Source organism: Chelon labrosus (assembly GCF_963514085.1).
Source record: "Chelon labrosus genome assembly, chromosome: 4".
Lineage (NCBI taxonomy): Eukaryota > Metazoa > Chordata > Actinopteri > Mugiliformes > Mugilidae > Chelon > Chelon labrosus.
Genome location: NC_140340.1, coordinates 17,879,729 through 17,898,521, shown reverse-complemented (window position 1 = coordinate 17,898,521; position 18,793 = coordinate 17,879,729). Strand labels below are relative to the sequence as shown.

Genomic DNA, 18,793 nt, shown 5'->3' with positions numbered 1-18,793 from the left:
GCAATGTCTCACCATCACATGGAGATCACACTTGCCTTGTTCACTTTAACCAAGGACCACAACAACCACATCTGATTTCAATCTCCGTGGATAATAAATATTTCTCCTTTGTTGCTTTTTTTTTAATTTTAATTTTAATTTTTTTGCTTTTAAGAAGAACTTTATAAAAAAAAAAAAAGAAAAAAGCTTTTGGACCACAATACAGCTGCATGCAGTTGCTCCAACAGCTGAGGAGCGATGTCATCTCTACTTTCTCACAACAAAGATCAGCCACGCATCAGAAAGACGCTCTCTGATTCTTGTCCAGCTTCATCTACTGCAGCCACCAAGAGCCTGAGGGTAAGGCCCGATTGCCTTTCATCTTTTCTCTGGCTGTTTAGTCAAAGGAAATGCCACAGATGACATAATGCAAACACCAACTTTAAGGGTCAGTCACTGTCAAACAAACGTTTCAGTAACAAGCCACAGAGGTATTTGTGTGTCCTAGGACAGACCGTACGTCATCCGATGTGTAATTAAGCCTGAGTATTCAGTTAAAAATGTATTCGTCAATGACCTCTTACCGCCTCATTTGAAATAACTTGTCTATTTTGGAAAATTCACATGAGAGCTGTTGGATCGCGACTAAAGATATCATGTATGGCACAGCCACTACTGCAGTATTTTTCTTTAAATACTTTATATGTTTATACTGCAACTACAAAAAAGTAAACGAAAGTGTGTGAAAGCAAATGAATCTGGTTCCAATGAACTGATACTATGACACCATTTTATTGAGTTATTCTGTTACTTTAACTGACAATTAATAATTTGTTTCCCAATGTTTATGTAACTTTTATCAAATTATGCTCATTTGAATGTAATGTCTGTAAGTTACAAACATGTTGTAAGATTATGAAGTATTCTTCCAAGATGACTTTATTTCAAATAGCACACTAGACAGAATAGTTGTATTATGCGGTCTAAACTGAAGTATTTTTACTACTCATAACATGCAACATGCTTTTAAACAACCCACATCAATCCTTGCATGTTGAGGTTCACGAGCAAGGAGGAAGAAAACTTGAAAATGAGTCTAACGAGCAGTTAGTCTTATCTATTTATGTAAACCAAGAATCCACTTGGGAAAAATAGATGGAATGACGCAGAGAACATCAGTGTGTGAGAGAGAGAGTCAGAGAGAGGGGGAGACAGGAAGAGGAGAGAGAGAGAAAGCAGAGGGAGTGAAAGACAGCATGACAGGGAACAGAAACAAGGAGGGACAGAGAGCTTAGAGGACTGGCTTGTGGGAACTCAGACACAGTATTTATGGATGTTTATCTCTGCTAGTCCTACGGGAAGCTCACATTTTCCACTTGGGAATAACTGCTCAGCAGGCAAAAAGTTCCTCATGCAATCTAAAAGCTGGAGCTCACAGCTTAGAGGCACATACAGTCCTTCATGGCCAGAGTCACAAAAGCCTACTTTTCTGTCGCATCTGTTTACATGCGACGTTTCTTAACCTAAACCAGAGATTTTTTCCACGTCTGCTCACGATATATCATTAATTACCATTTACCAAGCATATCCAAGTGTCCAGAGAGAGCATTTAAGGAGATGACATCAGAGTCTGGTGAGGATCCAGAGGTCCTGTAAATGTCTGAACAGTGGGATATCACTGTGTTTACACGCAGCGTCTGTAACCTTGCCTCTTCTTCACAGGAATCCACTTACCAGCTCCATTAATTTTGGCTGACATGTAGCCCTTTAAGCACTGGTCACAAGTCGTTTTTTCTTTTACGCTTAGGTTTATACGACCGCCTCTGGAAAAGGTGTCCGCGCCTAGGAGAATACAGAACAAAGCAAACCGAACTGAGCGTATGCTCTTAGAGGTTATATCAGCATGAATTCCAGTATTCCGGTTTGTTTACATATCTCTGATATACAGTGTGAGCAGAAGTACTTGCAACCAGCAAGATGATTACTTTTCATAATATAAGGCAAACTTACTGCTGCTACAAGTGACTTCAATAAAACTGAAAGAATGAGTCATAAGATGAATATGATGAAAGGAGCAAATATTTAAATCCTGCTTGATTTAGTGACGCCTACTTTGCTACAGCTCACAAACCACACCTTGGTTTGATGCTGCACACCACGGGGCACAGGGGATGAAGTTGGTTACCTTGTATAGAAGTTGGAGGTCTTCATCTAACAGCTCACTGTGGCTGCTCCCTTGTGTTTTTTAACTCCCCGCTGTGTTTCCAAAATGACAAGAAAGGTCTTTGTTTTGTAGATGCGAAACATTTTCATCCACCATAACATTAACTGCTAAGCTCACAGACAAAACACATTACATTTGCTGCGACTACTTCATTATGAAAACACATTTTGTCACCATATGCTGTTAATATAAAGCTGAAGCAGTAGAACTAATTTAGCTTTCTGAATTCATATCTAGATGTTTCTTTACGGAGATTATGTTAGAAATGCCCTCGACTTTATTTCAGTAATGTGACCCAGTTTATAATAATGGCAACTTATATATATTGCAATGATGTCTTAGTGGGCCATGGGCTCAGTCGTCATCATGGTGTCATGTGGTGACAGGAAGTGACTTAACACACATTTATTTAGATTAATATCTCTAAGATTTCACTCTGTATGTGGCAACATGCACTTAATACAACTTAATGTATTGTTTTTATACTTGTTTTAGTCTTGCATGTAAAATGCTTACATCCGCCTTTTGAAGCGGTGCTAGGGAAACATCTAAGAAACTGCAGAACAAGTGAAGGTTAATGTTTCCATTCGTTCATGCTGATGTTTAGGAGATAATAATTTCAGTATTTACCATCAAGGCGTAGCATGTCACTGCTAATACGGATGGAAATGCAGGTATAGGTCATAAATAAAAGGACAACATAACATCACTGATCTTTGCCACCAACATAACAACCTAATCTCTTGTAATACCGCTGAATATACTTTAAGCCATTTGTTTAAGAGAGATGTAATTGCAGCACTTATGAGACCAGCCCTACTGGGTTTGTATACACTAGCTGGCAAACTGTCTCGTCTATTTATATGGGGGACAGGCGACAGGAGAAAAATGAATAATTGAGTGGAACGACATAATGAAGACGATTACGTGTGGAGAACCAGGGATCACTATGTTTGTATATGAAAATCATACACCACAAACTTCGCAGTCGCTGGATCTTGTCTCTGTGCAGCACATCTGAGCGACTCAGTGTTATGCTCTTTAACAACAAATCAAATGAAGAAAGTAGGGAATAAAATTTGGAATGCCAATGAGTATTGAAGCCGATCTGTCAGCTTGTTAACACTGTAGGATCCTACTTTGTCACGTGTTGGTTCATATTACCACAGAATACACTTACTGGTTATGTAAATAGTATTATACTATTATTATTAAACTTATCTTTTTAAGGGAGTATGAGTTTCTGTTGCTTGGGTCTTGTTAAGCCTCTTTTGAAGTTCTGATAATCCACTTGAAAATCTCTCAGCACAGAAACAATATAGACCTTCCAGCTGTAGCAGGCAGTAATGAAGAACAAATAGTGGAGGTCACTACCAGAGTTATTACCTTTTTTGGATGTGTTTAGTTATCTGTGCTTGTCAGTTTATTTTAAGGGATCATTTCCTCTCTCTTCCTTTAACTTGCCTTGGTATTTCAGACTGCCATAAACCTTTTCGTGGAAAACTGCAAATGCCTTCCTTGAGGAATTCTTGGAAATGTCACTTTTCGGAATCAGATAACTTTGATTGCATGTAGATAGGGGTAATGTATGTACTTGTTTCCAAGTTTAATCCATACAGCAATGTTCAGCAGTGTGGCGACTGTGGAGTTGATTTTAGTTTGTACTAAATACATATTACATCATGACTTAACAGCCTGTCAGAGATGAAGAGATGAAGATAAGCTGTGTGTTGCACAAACTGAAATATGGTCATGGAGGGGCTGAATGGCTTTTTAATGCAGTGCAAGGTTTTAGTGTGGCTGTTTAAAACTGTCTTGGATTTCTTCAAACACTTACAGTGGATTTTATGTTGCTTTTACTTCTTTAAATTGCTCAGAAGAAACCTTGTTCTAAAACATTTCTCCTCTATTTCAGCATGAGAGACTGTCTAGGTAAGTTTCCTCTAATTAAATTTACACCCTCACTACTTCCTGCAGACGAGACAATCTATTATAGAATGACAGGAAATTACAGAAAAATAATTAGTGATATTAAACTTGGACAATGATTGAGCCAGGCCTTGGTGAATGGTTGTTATCTCTCTCATGCCTTTAGACTGAGCTCTTCTGGATCATCTGATGTGCCCAACGATACATCGACAAACCACGCCGAGTCCTACTTCTTACGAAGGGAGAATAGACTTTCTGCAAGGAAGAAGGCAGAGGAGGAGACATTGAACAACGATTATAAAAAGGCAGGTGATGCACCTGGAATGTGTTTCTCATGGCTGTTTCTGATTTGGAGTTTGCGGAAAGAGTAGTGTTTCCACCTCACCAGCAAACTGCAGCAGGTGCTCATTTAACAAAATAACTCAGGAACATAGCGGGGAAAGTCATTCAACCAGTGTTTCAAAACTGAGTCTACTTACGTGTTTGGTACAAAACAAGATGGGAGATTAGATTAGATTAGAGCTAAAGCTAATCATTTGACCAACAAACAAAAAGGATTGCAAAATCAAAATTGTACTCATTTCATTAGGATGAATTCTCTCTGTTTTAGAAACTGAAGGTGTCATATTTGACTCATCTTGAGAGATACACTGAACGCGAATTTTACAGTTTTCCTATGTTTCATGGCTAAAGTATTCATTTATAAACCATAATATGACGAAGAATCGACATTCATGCCAGTGGTTTGTGAGGCTGTAATCACAGAGAGCAACGCTCTTTGAGCTAAATGCTAAAACCAACACGCTAACACCCTCATAGTGACAATGCTAACATGCTAATGCTTGGAAATGCTTGCTTAGCAGTTAGTATAACATTTACTAATTTGCACCAAAGGCTAATGAGAATGTCGTCAGTTTTGAGGGTACATACTCAGTCACAAACCAAATATTGGACTAATAAAACTTTAAATAGTGTGTCCTTTTTAAAGGTCACAGGGTCAACAAAAGTTGAAACGTTTCACTCACAACAGCAAATTTAAACCTTAAACAGTCCCAGAAAAAGTAATTTGGATTCACTTACCATCATGGCAAACTATAAAAATAATCTTAAACTGCTTCCCTGAAAAACACAAAAAGAATAGTCCTTGATCCTGCTAACGTCTGTGTTTGTTGGTCTGTGTGCTGTGAAAATAATCTTTTCCTAACAAGTGAACATTTTGTAGATGTATGAGAAGGCGCTGGCCACCAATCAAAGGCTCAAATCCCGATTGGAGACAAGTAAACAGGAACTCGCCATGATTCAGAACCAGCTGCAGACAGCACAGGTAATGTAGTCCACGGTTAATGTGCTGATCCAGATTCATTGGTGTGAATGAAATAAAGGACAATTGGCCTGAAAACGAGTTATGTTGGAATTTTTGGATATTTAATACAAACTGCTAACCATTCAAGCTGTGCTGTAATCTTTTTCATAATAACTTGTCATTGCTGCAGAAGGGAGGATCGAGCGACTGTCCCTCCGACATGCTGAAAGCAGAAGAAAAGGTATGAACTGTGCATCGGACTGTTTTTAATTGGGGTGCATTTATTCTCATTGTCTTTTGTAAACGTTCTTCATAGGAAAGTTGGGGGATTAAAAAGAGGATATCTGATATGGAAGAACAATTGAAGGTAATGTATATTTAACGTCCAGCCTCCTTTGAGAACGTGGAGTTAATTATATAGATATATATATATATATAACAGCTCATTTGCCACAACAGTGAAACCCAAACTGTGTGAAGTGTTTGTGGGACTTGGTGCCTCAGTCTTAGCTGGTTTTAGCTGACATCATTTGTCACCATTATGCTCGGTTGCCTGTGGTCTCTGTGAGCACTTTGACACTGCAGAGCGGGCGAGCCATCAGTATTCATCTGCAGTGTAATGCTCACAAATGTGGGCTGTGTTGTGCCGAGGAGAATACAAACAAAAACCTCTTGTTACCTATGAATGAGGGGTCTGAACAAACATGAGATGCTGGTCAGAAAATAGCCCAACAGACAGTCACTGTTGACTGCCGTCAAGTCTGGTCCAGTTGTGTAAGTGTGTCAGTAAATATGCAATTCTGTGTGTTGTAAATACATCACTGTGTTTGGTTTATTGTAATTCATAGCCTACATTTGACCAGCTCAGATTGCCCTGTTTTGTGGGGGGCCACCAGTTTTATTTCTGGGTGAGTCGCTAGCAGCCAATACAAGTCAGAAACTTTGGTCCGGAGCTTTTAGTTTGGGATCGGTGAGATGATTTTTGACGAGGCCCTACATTGATCAAAATAAATTGTACTCACTTTTCAAGAAGTAAGTAAGTCGGGAATTTATGCATGAAATGTTTTATGACAAATTCCACAGTATGTCGATTAGACTGTGCTGTATATGAAACATCTAGAATTAATTTATTCAATAAAATGAAAAGGAAAAATAAACATACGTTTTTTTTTTTACTGCTCTTGTTGTTGCATTCAGGACCCTTTTCTACTTTATCAGAGATTTAAAGGCCCTATTTTCTCGATCACAAACCTTTACGAGAAAGGCTCAGACTTCACATTTACGTATTTCTTTGTTTGCCTGAGATATTCTCAGTGGTCATTAATATTTAATGTGAGATAGAAATACAAAGAAGACTGTTTGTTTTCAGTCACCTCATACTGTGCATCTTTTTTTTATGATTTGGAAGGCACGCAAAGCTTTTGTTGCTTTGCATCACTTAACTCCATTTAGACGTGATTGAAGCTGAAAGGGCTGCTGAAGTGACCAGAAATCAAAACCAGGCCTTTGTAGCTTGTGGAACAATATGAAATGACTTTTAAAGTACAAGTAGGAAACAAAGGAACAAAATGAGCTGCGGGAAAAAGAATACGCAGGCTAGATCTGCTAGTGATTCCTCATCATGATCAGGAATGTTCTGCCCGGCACAATGAGCCCTCCATGCTACTAGAAACTCCTAAGATTTGTTTTTCCGCTCTCCTCAGGTTAAAGCAGAGCTTAAGATGGAGAACCAGAGACTGAAGGACGAGAATGGGGCTTTGATCCGCGTCATCACTAAACTCTCCAAGTGAGACAGGAAGCAGGAGGGGGGAGGAGAAGAAGAGGGAGGGTCACAAGAGACCATATTTATATCTGTGCTCTTTGTACATTCAAAGCATGAGTCCATCTTTCAGAAAGAATATACAGTATGTACATCTCCAGGAAACTTGAGCCCATTCTAGAGATTGTAATTGTTTAGACAGATGACAGATTTCTTTTTTTACTTTTGTTTCTATCACCAGTTCAGTGACACGAAGACACACGATTTTACAAGTGTCGAACTGTAAATGTACTGTATCTGCAGCAGTAACACAAAATACATTAAATTAAAATGTACTCTCAACATTCACAAAATATTCCTAAGGCAAATGTTACTTTGTGTGTTTTTTTCCCCTTCACTGTGTTTACATGAATATATTGTCCAGGAGGAAACCATTTATAAAACTTCACATATAAGGAATATCCGAGCGTGCAGAGGGACAGAATAATGCAGGTGTTTCCACAGAGGTATTACCATGGAAACTGCAACATTCGGTCTATTCTATATGCGGACCCCGAGATAAAAAAAATAAATAAAAAATAACAAAAAAACGGCCAGGGACAGCGGATGATGGATGAGCTACATTTCTCAGGAAAGCTGGAACGTCACCTCTGATTTAAGGGCTTTACCTTGATGGATGATTTCACAAATGGCACCCTTTCCCTCTCACGTGTGCAAATCAATGCAACATTTAAATGTGTAAAATGAAGCAGTAGAGTGAAAAAAAAAATAAAATGTTGCTTGTTTTGCCAGAAAAGAGTCCGCACAAAAGCAAACTAGACTTGTATGTGTATCCTTTCAGTCTCAATGGCTTTAGCAAGAGGTGATAGTAATAAACAGATCTTACCCCAGTGGCATTTACGTTTCACAGTATGGGTATGTGTAGTTGTTTTTTTGTTTTTTTTTAACGCTGTGATTTTGAGGACTTAAGGCAATGAAGATCAACAGTGTCGTCACCTCATTGTCGCCGGTGTCTGGAAGAAAAAAAGTCACACTTGAACACACCGCAAAGACTACAGCCAGTGGACAGCTGCTACACCTTCTGCACCTGCATGAAAGGAAATAACTCCTACTACCAGCAGATGGCAGTAGTCTATATATATATATATATATATATATATATATATATATGTGTGTATATATATATATATGTATGTATATATATACTGTATGTCATTCAAAAGGGGAAATCAGAGGAGCTACTATTAGCTGTGAGGCTAGGAAAAACTACAGACTCTCAGAGCTGGCCTCTACAGGATCATACTGATCAGCTGGTCTACATAATAATTTAATATACTTGGTGGTTTAGATATGTTTCCACATCTGTAGTAAACAGATGACAAGACATTTTCCAGACATGTACAGTGGAGCGAGCCAGGTGACAGTGGGGGGAAACTAAAATAAATTACTATGTGGCAAAAAATGTGTCTCATTGTTTAATTTTCAAATTTTGCAAAACTTTTGACAGCATGCTTAGTCACTAGCTGCCACCAAAGAAGATCTTGACCCTGGTTTCCCTTGAGCTGCAGATGCTGAGCGTCAACAAGGTGGCACATCAAATCCTGGCAAGCTGCTCAGCTAGCGTTAGCACATGTATTTATCATTCTTTCATAGCCAGTTTGTGTTATAAACAAAGTGGGATGTTGCAGACAACACGCAGTGACGAATATTGTAATATGAATGACCAGATTCTCTATGTCACATGTAAACACAACGGCGCAAATGTAATCAAAGCTGGACAAAGTACATGTGTAAACGCAATAAATAAACCGGGAGGGTTATGCAAAAACCTCAGAGCCTTTGGGATGTATCACGTAGACTCCGTGGGTGGGTGGTGGATTGGTGAACATGATACTGTTTGTTAAGAGTCACAAATCAGTCTGGAGCCATTATCTTGCAGTAGAGAAAGCAAGTTTAGCTCAAATTCTGAAAAGTCTGTGTCTTAGCACATGTTTATAAAGATGCATGACAAGGCAGGTGTTTATCTGCATAAAAATTAACTATAGTAGTCCACTGCATTGGACATGTGTAGCATTTTAGTTTGGTTAGTCACCCATCTTCTGCTGTTACACTTTAATTGCATCAGAGAAGCTTGGCTATTCAACAGCGTTTCCTGTTTCTTTCATGAGTACGATGCCACCCACTGACCACAAGTGGAAAAGCAACCAACCTCAGGAGGACATTTACACACAACACAGGACGAGGCTACTTAAAATTCCTTTATTTCCTATGATTACAATTTGACAACACCACAAAGATATGTCCTGACCACATCCCATATTTAGGTTCCCTTGAGTACTTCACTACTACACAGAGTGATTTATTGATTTATTTTTTGGCCTTTTTTTGTTTTGCTTCTTTTGCTGGAAAACATGAAATCTTTAAGTAAATAAATCATGCAGTTCACAAAAAGGCACAACTATTGACACACCTCTAGAACAAGACAAAACAAGAGTCAAGAAAGACTTTCAAGCATTCCCCCTTGTCTGTGTTGCTCGGCAAGTAAAAACACGGGTGAGGAGGATGGTGATCGGGTCTTTGGATGTTCTGTTAGTTTTTTGTTTTTTTTGGCCGTGTTCACAAAAGGAGATCGTGAATATGGAGGAACCGTTACTGAAGCAGCAGGTTGGCAGTATTGCATTGCGAATGTTGATTTTGCACTGTTCGGGTCCGCTCTGTGCTCAAGAAAGCTTGTGAGACCCAGGAAGACAGGGATTTTGTTGCCTGCATTGCAGAGAAGTGATATGATCCATCAACAGAACACTCATAAACAAACAGGGGCTCAGTTGGTCCTATTGTATGCAAAATGCAAAATAACAAATCTGAATTTGATGTATAGCACATGGCCATTGTAAAAAAGGACAAAATTAGGTGACTCTTCACAAAAAAGAGCTTATTAATGACTGTTCCCCTCAGCCCGTCGAACACAGAGACATAGCTGTTGTATAATCTGTCATGAAGATTAGGATTTTTTTTAAATCTTTATGCGCCGTATAGTTGTAAATAAAGATTTCTCTCACAGTAAATGATAATGAATCAAAAAGCAGACAGAGGGGAAACAGATCCCCACATTAGAAATGTCATGGCAGACACAACATTAATATCTCAGAGCATGCACTAGTGACACAACACCAGCTCATCCAATTGCAACCCATTTTTTTTTTTTTTTTTTAGATGCGTTCATTCATAAAGTGACATTTGTAATGGAAAGACTATTGATTGCTTAGTCATTAGAGTGGAGCCACTTAGGAGGACAGCATCAATAATATACTGTAATGACACTTCACAGAGCTAATGCTGCAAAAAAATAAATAAAAATGCAGCGTAATTAATGGAAAACAAAGCTAGGCTGATTTTTATACACAAAGAGTTTGGGGTTTTTTTTTTGCAATAAGATGAGGAGGTGCAATTTAATGAAGTACAAAGGAAAAGGGGCCACAAGTCAGTTAAGGAGTTCTGCTTTATCTACAATTGTTTAATGAAGATCTGGCAGGAATAAATGAAGGAAGCACTTACGGTGCACTGAGATTGAAAATAAAGGAGCCCGCAGATATTCCCCTGTTTTTCTTTTAATATGTACAGCCCACTGGTCGGCAACCAACAAGTGCAACCAGAAACGAACAATAATTACATGACTTGTAGCCCGAGAACACTGTATTTACCACAGAGGACACAAACGATGACAGGAAATCAGTCGATCATGCAGCACTATGGAACCTAGGGGGATTTTCTCTCGCGACACACAAAGCAACCCTGCTTTTAAAACGAAGGCGTTCAAGGAGCCTGTGGATATTTCAGACACACACTCGGTCCCATTCGACAAAAATACATACACTTTGCAGTCAGTGCACACTTTTTTTTTGTTTTTTTTTTTTTTTTTACTCCGTTTTTATTATCAAAAAATGACACAGAACACAAACACACATACACGATATAATTATGGTTCCTCTTTAAAACATGCTGCTATTTACATCACCTCGTAGTATACATGCTGTAGCCTATTCACAAGCCTCCGCGATGCATTATGTTAACAATAGAAAGGGAGAATTGATGTGGATTAACCAAGAGCTGTACTGCCGTTCACCTTCCTGCTGACAATGTGGATGCAAAAAAAGGCTTTAATATATATGTTTACTTATAAGAAATTGAATGCCTCCTTCTAAAAATGTAACCATTACTGAAAACGTCATGTTGAAATTTGAGTCTATGTCTTCACGTTGAGTCTGTAACAATTTAAATTTAAAAAATCTGAATTCATGTGGTTCACACATCCCCCTTTGTCAGTTTCAAAATTCCACAAAGAATTTGATGGAAGAAACGCCTTTTCGACCTTTTATGGCTGTACCTACCAAGCACCAAAAGTGATTTAAGTATTTAAAACAGGATTAATCATTTATTTTTATTTTTTAGCATATTTTCAGCCTAGAACCAGTTAGAGGGACAGAAGATTTGGGTTTTCTACTGTAGCTATTGTTAGTTGCAGCAAAAAATATATTTAATCGAGACCAGATCAAAGCAATTTCTAATCCTACTGAAGTGTTTATTTTATTAAGACTCTTTCTGTGTACTATACCTTCTACGACTAATGCAAAGGTCAGATAATCTTGCTTTTCACTGGTAGCCCGTTTTTATGCCTTAATGAAAGGGACAGCACTCGTCTTGAAACGTCCACTTGGACTTGGCGACATACTGTTCGAGGTTACTGTGACATCGTGATGTTCTGCAGAAGCACTTTCATCGAATTCTACATATCAGCCTGGACAGACACAGAAAACTGACTGCAACTCAACCAGCCGACAGTAACCACGTTTTAATCTTGAATTTTTGAATCGAACTCATCGCACATTAACATTACTGGTTTGGATTTTCCAGGAGGAGAAGTAACACCACATGAATTGAATTCAATGGTTTCAACAGTAAAATGTTTATATATCTATAAATCCACTTATATCTGTTCTGTAGTGATTTAATCTGGTATTGAGCTGCTTATGAGAATTACATTTCCTTTTCTTGCGTCCCAGCCTTCACACGTTACACTAACACAATATGTGTGTGATGAAGATGTAACACCGCCATGTCGCAACGTGTCAGCTCCAGGATCACAAAGCTTGTGTCTCGATCAAACAACATGAAACACCGCGAGGCATGATACATGCTCAGTTCTGCAGCTCTATTTGGTTCAAGCAAATGTCCCAGGAGGTCACTGGTGTGCTGTCGTGGGTGTTTGATGCAGCAGTTGCCATGTTTTAGACCCTACAATCCTGCATGTTGCACTTGACATTCTTTTAAAAAGAGAAGCGACAGCTTACATTTCTAATCCAGCTCTCTATAAAAACATCTCGTCTTTGACAGAATTCATCACGTTGTTTCTCCAGAAACTACTGGAGCGGACTGAACATGTGTATGATGGGTCAACATTAGTTAAAGACATACAATCATTTGAGTGGATATCAGAATAAAAGGAGTTAGATGGCACGTTTTGTTTATATATATTTTTTTTTTTCCTGAAGCAACAGAGGAATTTAAAAGAAGCAGAATTGATTTGAGCGTCACTGATAAGCCTTACTGTGGCTTCTCTTCTTCCGTGGAAGAGCAGCGTGTTACATCCAATTGCACATCAGCACAGCTCAAGCCAGATTTCAGATGGCACATTCACAATGTCCCTGACACCTCACGAACGATATCAAACCTTTCTCAAAGTGTCATATCAGGAAGGCACCCTTGTTTTCCTGTCCTACATTACACCTGTCTGAAGAAACAGAAACGTTTGTTGAACCTAAATGCATAGATGGGACCTTTATGGCAACCAGCGACAACTCCGCCCCTGCGACGCTGCTCCAATGTTTGAATCTCCTTCTCAAGCGTGAGCTGATAAAATGAAGACAAACTTAGTGCAGCATCGATCGCTGCATTCAGTGACCTCAACCTGATTCATTCTCAATGACCTGTACGCATTAATAGACTTAAACTGACTTTATGCAGGAGATAACTCAATACTACAGTACTCTCTATTGCAAGTTATAGCACACTTAGTAGCAAGATACAATACTGGGCATGGTGAACACAGAGCAGTGGGGAGGTAAGTAAAGCATGCTCTATAAACTAAACTAAAGCTTTTTTATCCAGCATTGTCTTCTTTAAGACTTCCATTCAGTGTCAGCACCCTAAGAATCAGTTTCTAAGTTTCTTCAAATGAAAGAAAGACCAAAAGTCGATCATTCATGAGCCAGTCACCCGATAACGCAACGCCACTCTTCTCAGCATACACCGTGTGAAATGTGATGCTTAAAAGGAGTTTCTCTCGACTTAACCATGAATGAGCAGATATTTCTAAGACGTCTCTTTTTTGCTGAGCAGGATTCATGACGGGGTCGTCATGTGTTAAGTCATGGGATTCATGCAAAGTAGGGGGTTGGGGTTGGATTTCTGAGTTTAGTGCATTAGCTGGTTGGTGGAGCGTGTTACTTCTTTGCATTCAAGGACGCCAGCTGACCGTCGATATCCTCCTCTGGCTGCAATGGATGCCACTGGGCAATGGGGCGGCGTGGATTAGCCAGCATGTCGGACCAGTGCTTCAGACCTAAGCCGGTGGCCTTGCTGCCGACGAAAATCTTTCCAATGGCGTCATTCTTGCCTATCTTGTCATAATCAAACACTGTGACTGCCACCAAGATTTTCTGAGAAGGTAGGAAGAGAAAAAAAAGATTTGATTTCTATGTCATTAAGTCTTCACATTAAAATATAAACAATTAAAAAATGAGCGGAGATTGATATATAAAGCCGCTTCGACACGTTTGGATTGTACTGTACCTGCATCTGTTCCAGGGGGATTTCAAAGCTGAACGATTCATTATAGTATGGGTTCAGGGTGTTCTTCTTCACTGTGGTCTTCTTCTTCTTCAGACGCTTACCCCCCTGCAGCAGCTGGATCTTCACATAAGGATCTGGAAGGGGCGTTGGCAAAAGAGATCATCAAATAAAACATTTTCCCTTTAGTACTTTTGATATGTATATTCATTATTTAGGTTTTACGTGATGTGTCATTATCTATGTTTAAATATTTAAACCTGTATTACTTTGGATAAAGACTCAATATTTCAACTAGAGTATCGCAAGCGATCATAAAGGCGTCCATGCCGTGGTGAAGTCGTCCCCTAGTGGGACGCAGAAGTATAAGTCACCAGTAGCGCCCCCTATAGACCGTATTGCACGAAACTTGGTGGGCTTGTGAGTCATCCACAGATTCTCACTGTCAAATTTCAAGCAGTTTGTTTGTGAGATATAAACATGTAGTGACTGTAACGCCCCCTACAGCCCGAATTTCACGAAAGTCGGCATGATTGTACGCAAGCATATCATAATGACGGTGTCTAAGTTTCATAAGGATTGGGTGAATACTTCAAAAGTTATAGGCCTTAAAGTCATTTGAAATATTTGCGTGTCACTTGTAGCGCCCCCCGGCAGACGTAATGTTACGCAACTTGTTACAGACAATATGTTACAGACTGTGTATGCCAAATTTCATGAAGTTCACAAAAGTTGGGGTGCTTGTACCAAATCATATTAGTATCAATGATATGAAGTTTGATTAAGTTTGGGTATATACTTCACAAAATATTAGCTTTGGAGTTATACTGCGCCACGCCGTAAAAATTAATTAGGCGTTAACTTCGTAATCAATAACCCTGCTAAAGTTCTTTTGAAGAATTTTCTTTATCTTTGTCCATAAATGATACATGCCAAGTTTGGTGAGAATTGGATGAACGGGCTAGGGGGAGTTGATTTTGCTTTGAGGTGCAATTTTTTCAAAATGGCGGAAAAAATGGCAGGTGAAAATGGGCGTGGCCTAGTCCATTAGAACCAGGGCTATGTAAGGAATCAGAGGGAGAAAGAATTTCTCTACATAGACTTTTATGTTGTGGCATTATGTGTCAGAGTGTTTGCAAGTGTAGACACAAACAAAGCTTTAAATCCACTCCAATCATTTCTCTACCAGATAAGCCGCAGGCGTCCATCTTCTTCAGGTTCTTCGCCTCCAGGATGCAGACGGTGAGTTTCCCGGCGGTGGGGACGTAACGGAGGGAGATGCAGATGTCTCCAAGTTTCTCAGGCTGAGCAGCCAGCACGGAGACAGGACAGGAGACAGAAACGACAATCACACATGCTCATCAGGCGTCAGGAAAACCGCTTGTTTCACAGCGCATTCGTGCAAAAGCGATCTCAGATAACGTCGGCCGTATATCTTGAATTCTACTCTCAGTCTTGTCCTTGTAGCAGCAGCATATTGGAAATATGCATACTCAGAATGGCACGGCACTGTGGGGATTTATTATAGTTCTGAAGCTCAAGGTTTTCAGCATCGACAAACACGACTGAGATTTGCTTGAAAAAGCTAATGGAAAACAGCATAGATACCAAGAGTAAATGTAATCTGTTTGGTATACATCATAGTTACACAATGGCACCAAGACAAACACTTGTTGGTGATGGTCTGAAATAAATGGGTGAACGTTTGTGCACTGAAATAAAATGCAAGTGCTAACTGAACAATTTGGTGTATTATCTTTCTAAGTTGCTGTGGCTCGTCAAGAAATCCCATTTTCTGGTTTCCCACACTGTCTCCCACCAATGCCTTTGGACCTTACTAAGAAATTGTTCCTTGTAAAACAGTTGGGGACTGTAGTTTTGGTTGTAGAGCAAACATTATATAAATGCAGGTAAATAGGGATTTTGTTGGCAGTGATTCTAACTGTGGATAAATACGCAGTTGATGCTCTGGTGAGTATGTACACTGCCTTATATCAAACTGACAAGAAATAAATTACAATGTCCATCATAATGAAGAAACATCTAAGCCAGTGTGATGGCTTGGCTAAATGAGTTTTTAATTCTATGACACATAGACTACTCATCATGAATCCTATATGGTGCAGAAGATATAGTAGGATATTGTGTCGGCTTGACAGAATTTTTCCAGAATCTTGGAAGGATTCATTCACAATTTGTTTTGATTTTGTTTTATGAAGGATTTGCTGACAACAAGGAAAGTTGACAGCACCTCCTCCTGATCGGCGCTTTCCAGATCTCGCCACTCCTCGATCGGCCGCCCGAGGTCGATGGTGTTCATGGGGATCTTCACCTCCCCAATGACGTCATGTTTGGAAAATCGGTCGTAGTCGTAGACGGACATCACCAGGGTCTTCCCCCCGAGCTCCTCATAGGGCAACTGCTCGAGAGAGACAGTGTTATTTATAGACGATTATTCTAGCTGATAGTCTAGCTACAGCCTTCTTGAAAAGGACACAAGCAACTGGTTCGGGCTGAATGAAAACCCCTCACTATCCAGATTAAACTGTTTGCAAGCTGCAATATGAGACAACACTGAATAAACTGAAAACTTTGAAGTGAGCTTAAAATACAAATTATACGAGTATGTGATTATTTTCCCAATTTTAAACATCCTAGAACGGTGTTAAAACAGATATCGCGCTCAAGTTCACAAAAGTAATGAGAACCTTTCAGATACAGAAAGCAAGAAAGATCTCAAATAAATCTGTGAAGCAATAAACATGCCAGAGAACATCTGTGGCTTTGTTTGGTGGAGAACGGGCTGTAAAATAAGACGGTTTGTTGCTGCTGTACGTTTGCGGACTGGCGGGGCTTCCAGCTCGACCCAGAGCCACTTGTCTCTGCGGGCCTTATTAGCCAGGACAGGAAAGAGCAGCATGTAGGCTGCAAAGGCCAGCGGGTACACAGATCCATACAGACCTGACAAGACGCAGTCAGTCCTATCACACTTAACGCACTGGGAGGGACACACAGGTGGTTAGGAGGGTTATTTGTGCACCTTATTTTAATATATATATAAAAAATTGCTTAGTATCACTGACAAATGTTTGATCAATATGTCCTTTTGCAAGATGCATGCTTTCTTGGCAGGAGCAGAAAACTTACCTTGAAAACAAACGTCTCATTGAAGACGGGGTTCAGTGTTTTCTTGTGCACTTTGGTGTCATACTTCTTCTTCTTGTCAGGCAGCAGCTGGACTTTAACGTAAGGATCGGAGGTTCCACCTGAGTCCATGGACATGAGGTCTGCAGCTTGAAGGATCCCAACCGTGAGCTGTGTGCAGAGAATTCAACAGGATTATAAGCAACAGGAGCACAGAAGACAGTTTTGTTTTTGGTTTTTTCCCCTCAGACAAAAACAAAAAAAAACAGTAAAACAGTGTCAGGGTCACTGCCTCAGACTGGTTATGTAAGCCTCGCAATCAATCACCACAAGCGTCATGGCTGACGGGAGACTGAGTGAATGTCAGAAGCTTTTCGTCAATGTCACACAGTGCGGTAACTTCTACAAGAGCATTACATTGTGCATTATAATATAAATTTTCAGCTGTTGCTGCATTATAGAGACAATTTCAGTGTTTATTTCGGGCTCTACTAGGTTTGATATTCACTTAAATTAGAGCATTTTTCATTCAACATTTAAGGTGGCACTGAGGCTTATTCTTTCATATATATGAGGCTGACAGTATAACAGATCAGAGCCACTGAATGTTTAACAAATGTCTTTACCTTATCCCCTCACACACTATTGTTGTAGGTCTATCTATTCATTTCAAGGTTTGGCCTCTTTATTCTTTCAGTCTTGCTTTGCAGAATTTTTACAGTCAAGTTGTTCAGGCCTTGAAGACAGATCAGAAGTTCTGATTTATTCTCAGAGTCAGATAAAAAGAAGAACATTCTTCAGTACCACAGTCACGGCTTGTTTTTACACCTTGAGGCTTCAGCTTCCGCTAGCTAAAGCTTAGCCTGACAAAATGTGCCAGCCAGTTCCGTTTCAAGTTAACTTGCATTTCATATCTTTTTGTTTTTTTAAACAAATACACAAGCGTATTGTTGTAGCTTAACAGGGATTATGTGACTTTCTCTTGGCTATGCACTGTAGCATCCTGGAGAGTTATCGTCAACATGACACCGCACCGCATTGCTTCCTCCTTCCTTCCTCAGTGATCTGTTCGCCCACATTCTTCGAGCCAATCATTTCCCGGGTCCCCGTTCTCTACATTCATTGCAGTTCTGTTCCTCTGCCTCTCAGACCATCTGTTATGCATCCCTCCTCCACCTCCCCTCCCCTCCCCTCCACCTCATCCCAGTTGTCCAGGGGGACTAGAATCTCCATCAGCCTCTCTCCTCCGCCACCAGCAGCGTCCAGACTCGGGGGAATCATGCCCCTGTCTTCTAACTTCATCTGGGACTCTTCAGTCTCAGTGCCAAAATATTTCATGTCACAAGCTCTTGTTACTTTGGTTGGCTCATTACTTCCAAAATCATTTATTAATGATGTTGTTGGATTTAAGAAACAAGAAAACTAGATAATATTACTGATCTTTGAAGGTGCCAGGCAGATTTTGGTTTCTTTGGATGAGTTCCTCCCTCTATAAAATATACGCAAAACCAAGCTACTAGTAGAGTTATATTAATCTAAAGAAGACATGATAATCCATTTGAATCTGGCTTTAACAGAGATATAATATCTTAAAAGGTGACGATCACAG

The 18,793-nt window shown here is 39.7% G+C and overlaps 1 protein-coding gene and 2 long non-coding RNA genes across 3 annotated transcripts in view; 2 read left to right on the top strand and 1 right to left on the bottom strand.

The window, feature by feature from the left end:
• The first annotated feature begins 239 nt into the window (after positions 1-239).
• Positions 240-4,719, top strand: LOC311486341. The gene is made up of 3 exons (XR_014698994.1): positions 240-339; positions 4,119-4,135; positions 4,299-4,719. It is a non-coding gene; the product is annotated as an uncharacterized lncRNA (long non-coding RNA).
• A 639-nt stretch (positions 4,720-5,358) lies between these two features.
• On the top strand, positions 5,359-5,791 carry LOC311486503. The gene is made up of 3 exons (XR_014699001.1): positions 5,359-5,456; positions 5,626-5,676; positions 5,752-5,791. It is a non-coding gene; the product is annotated as an uncharacterized lncRNA (long non-coding RNA).
• A 4,439-nt stretch (positions 5,792-10,230) lies between these two features.
• The window catches only part of syt2b (synaptotagmin IIb), a 28,953-nt gene continuing 20,390 nt past the window's right edge, over positions 10,231-18,793 (bottom strand). Inside the window, exons 5-9 of the mRNA XM_084543759.1 lie at positions 17,188-17,355; positions 16,292-16,459; positions 15,227-15,344; positions 14,044-14,177; positions 10,231-13,910 (exon numbers count right to left, since the gene is read on the bottom strand). Coding sequence (XP_084399885.1) covers positions 13,695-13,910; positions 14,044-14,177; positions 15,227-15,344; positions 16,292-16,459; positions 17,188-17,355 — 804 coding nt within the window. The 3' untranslated portion in view covers positions 10,231-13,694. The remainder of the gene's footprint in view (positions 13,911-14,043; positions 14,178-15,226; positions 15,345-16,291; positions 16,460-17,187; positions 17,356-18,793) is intronic.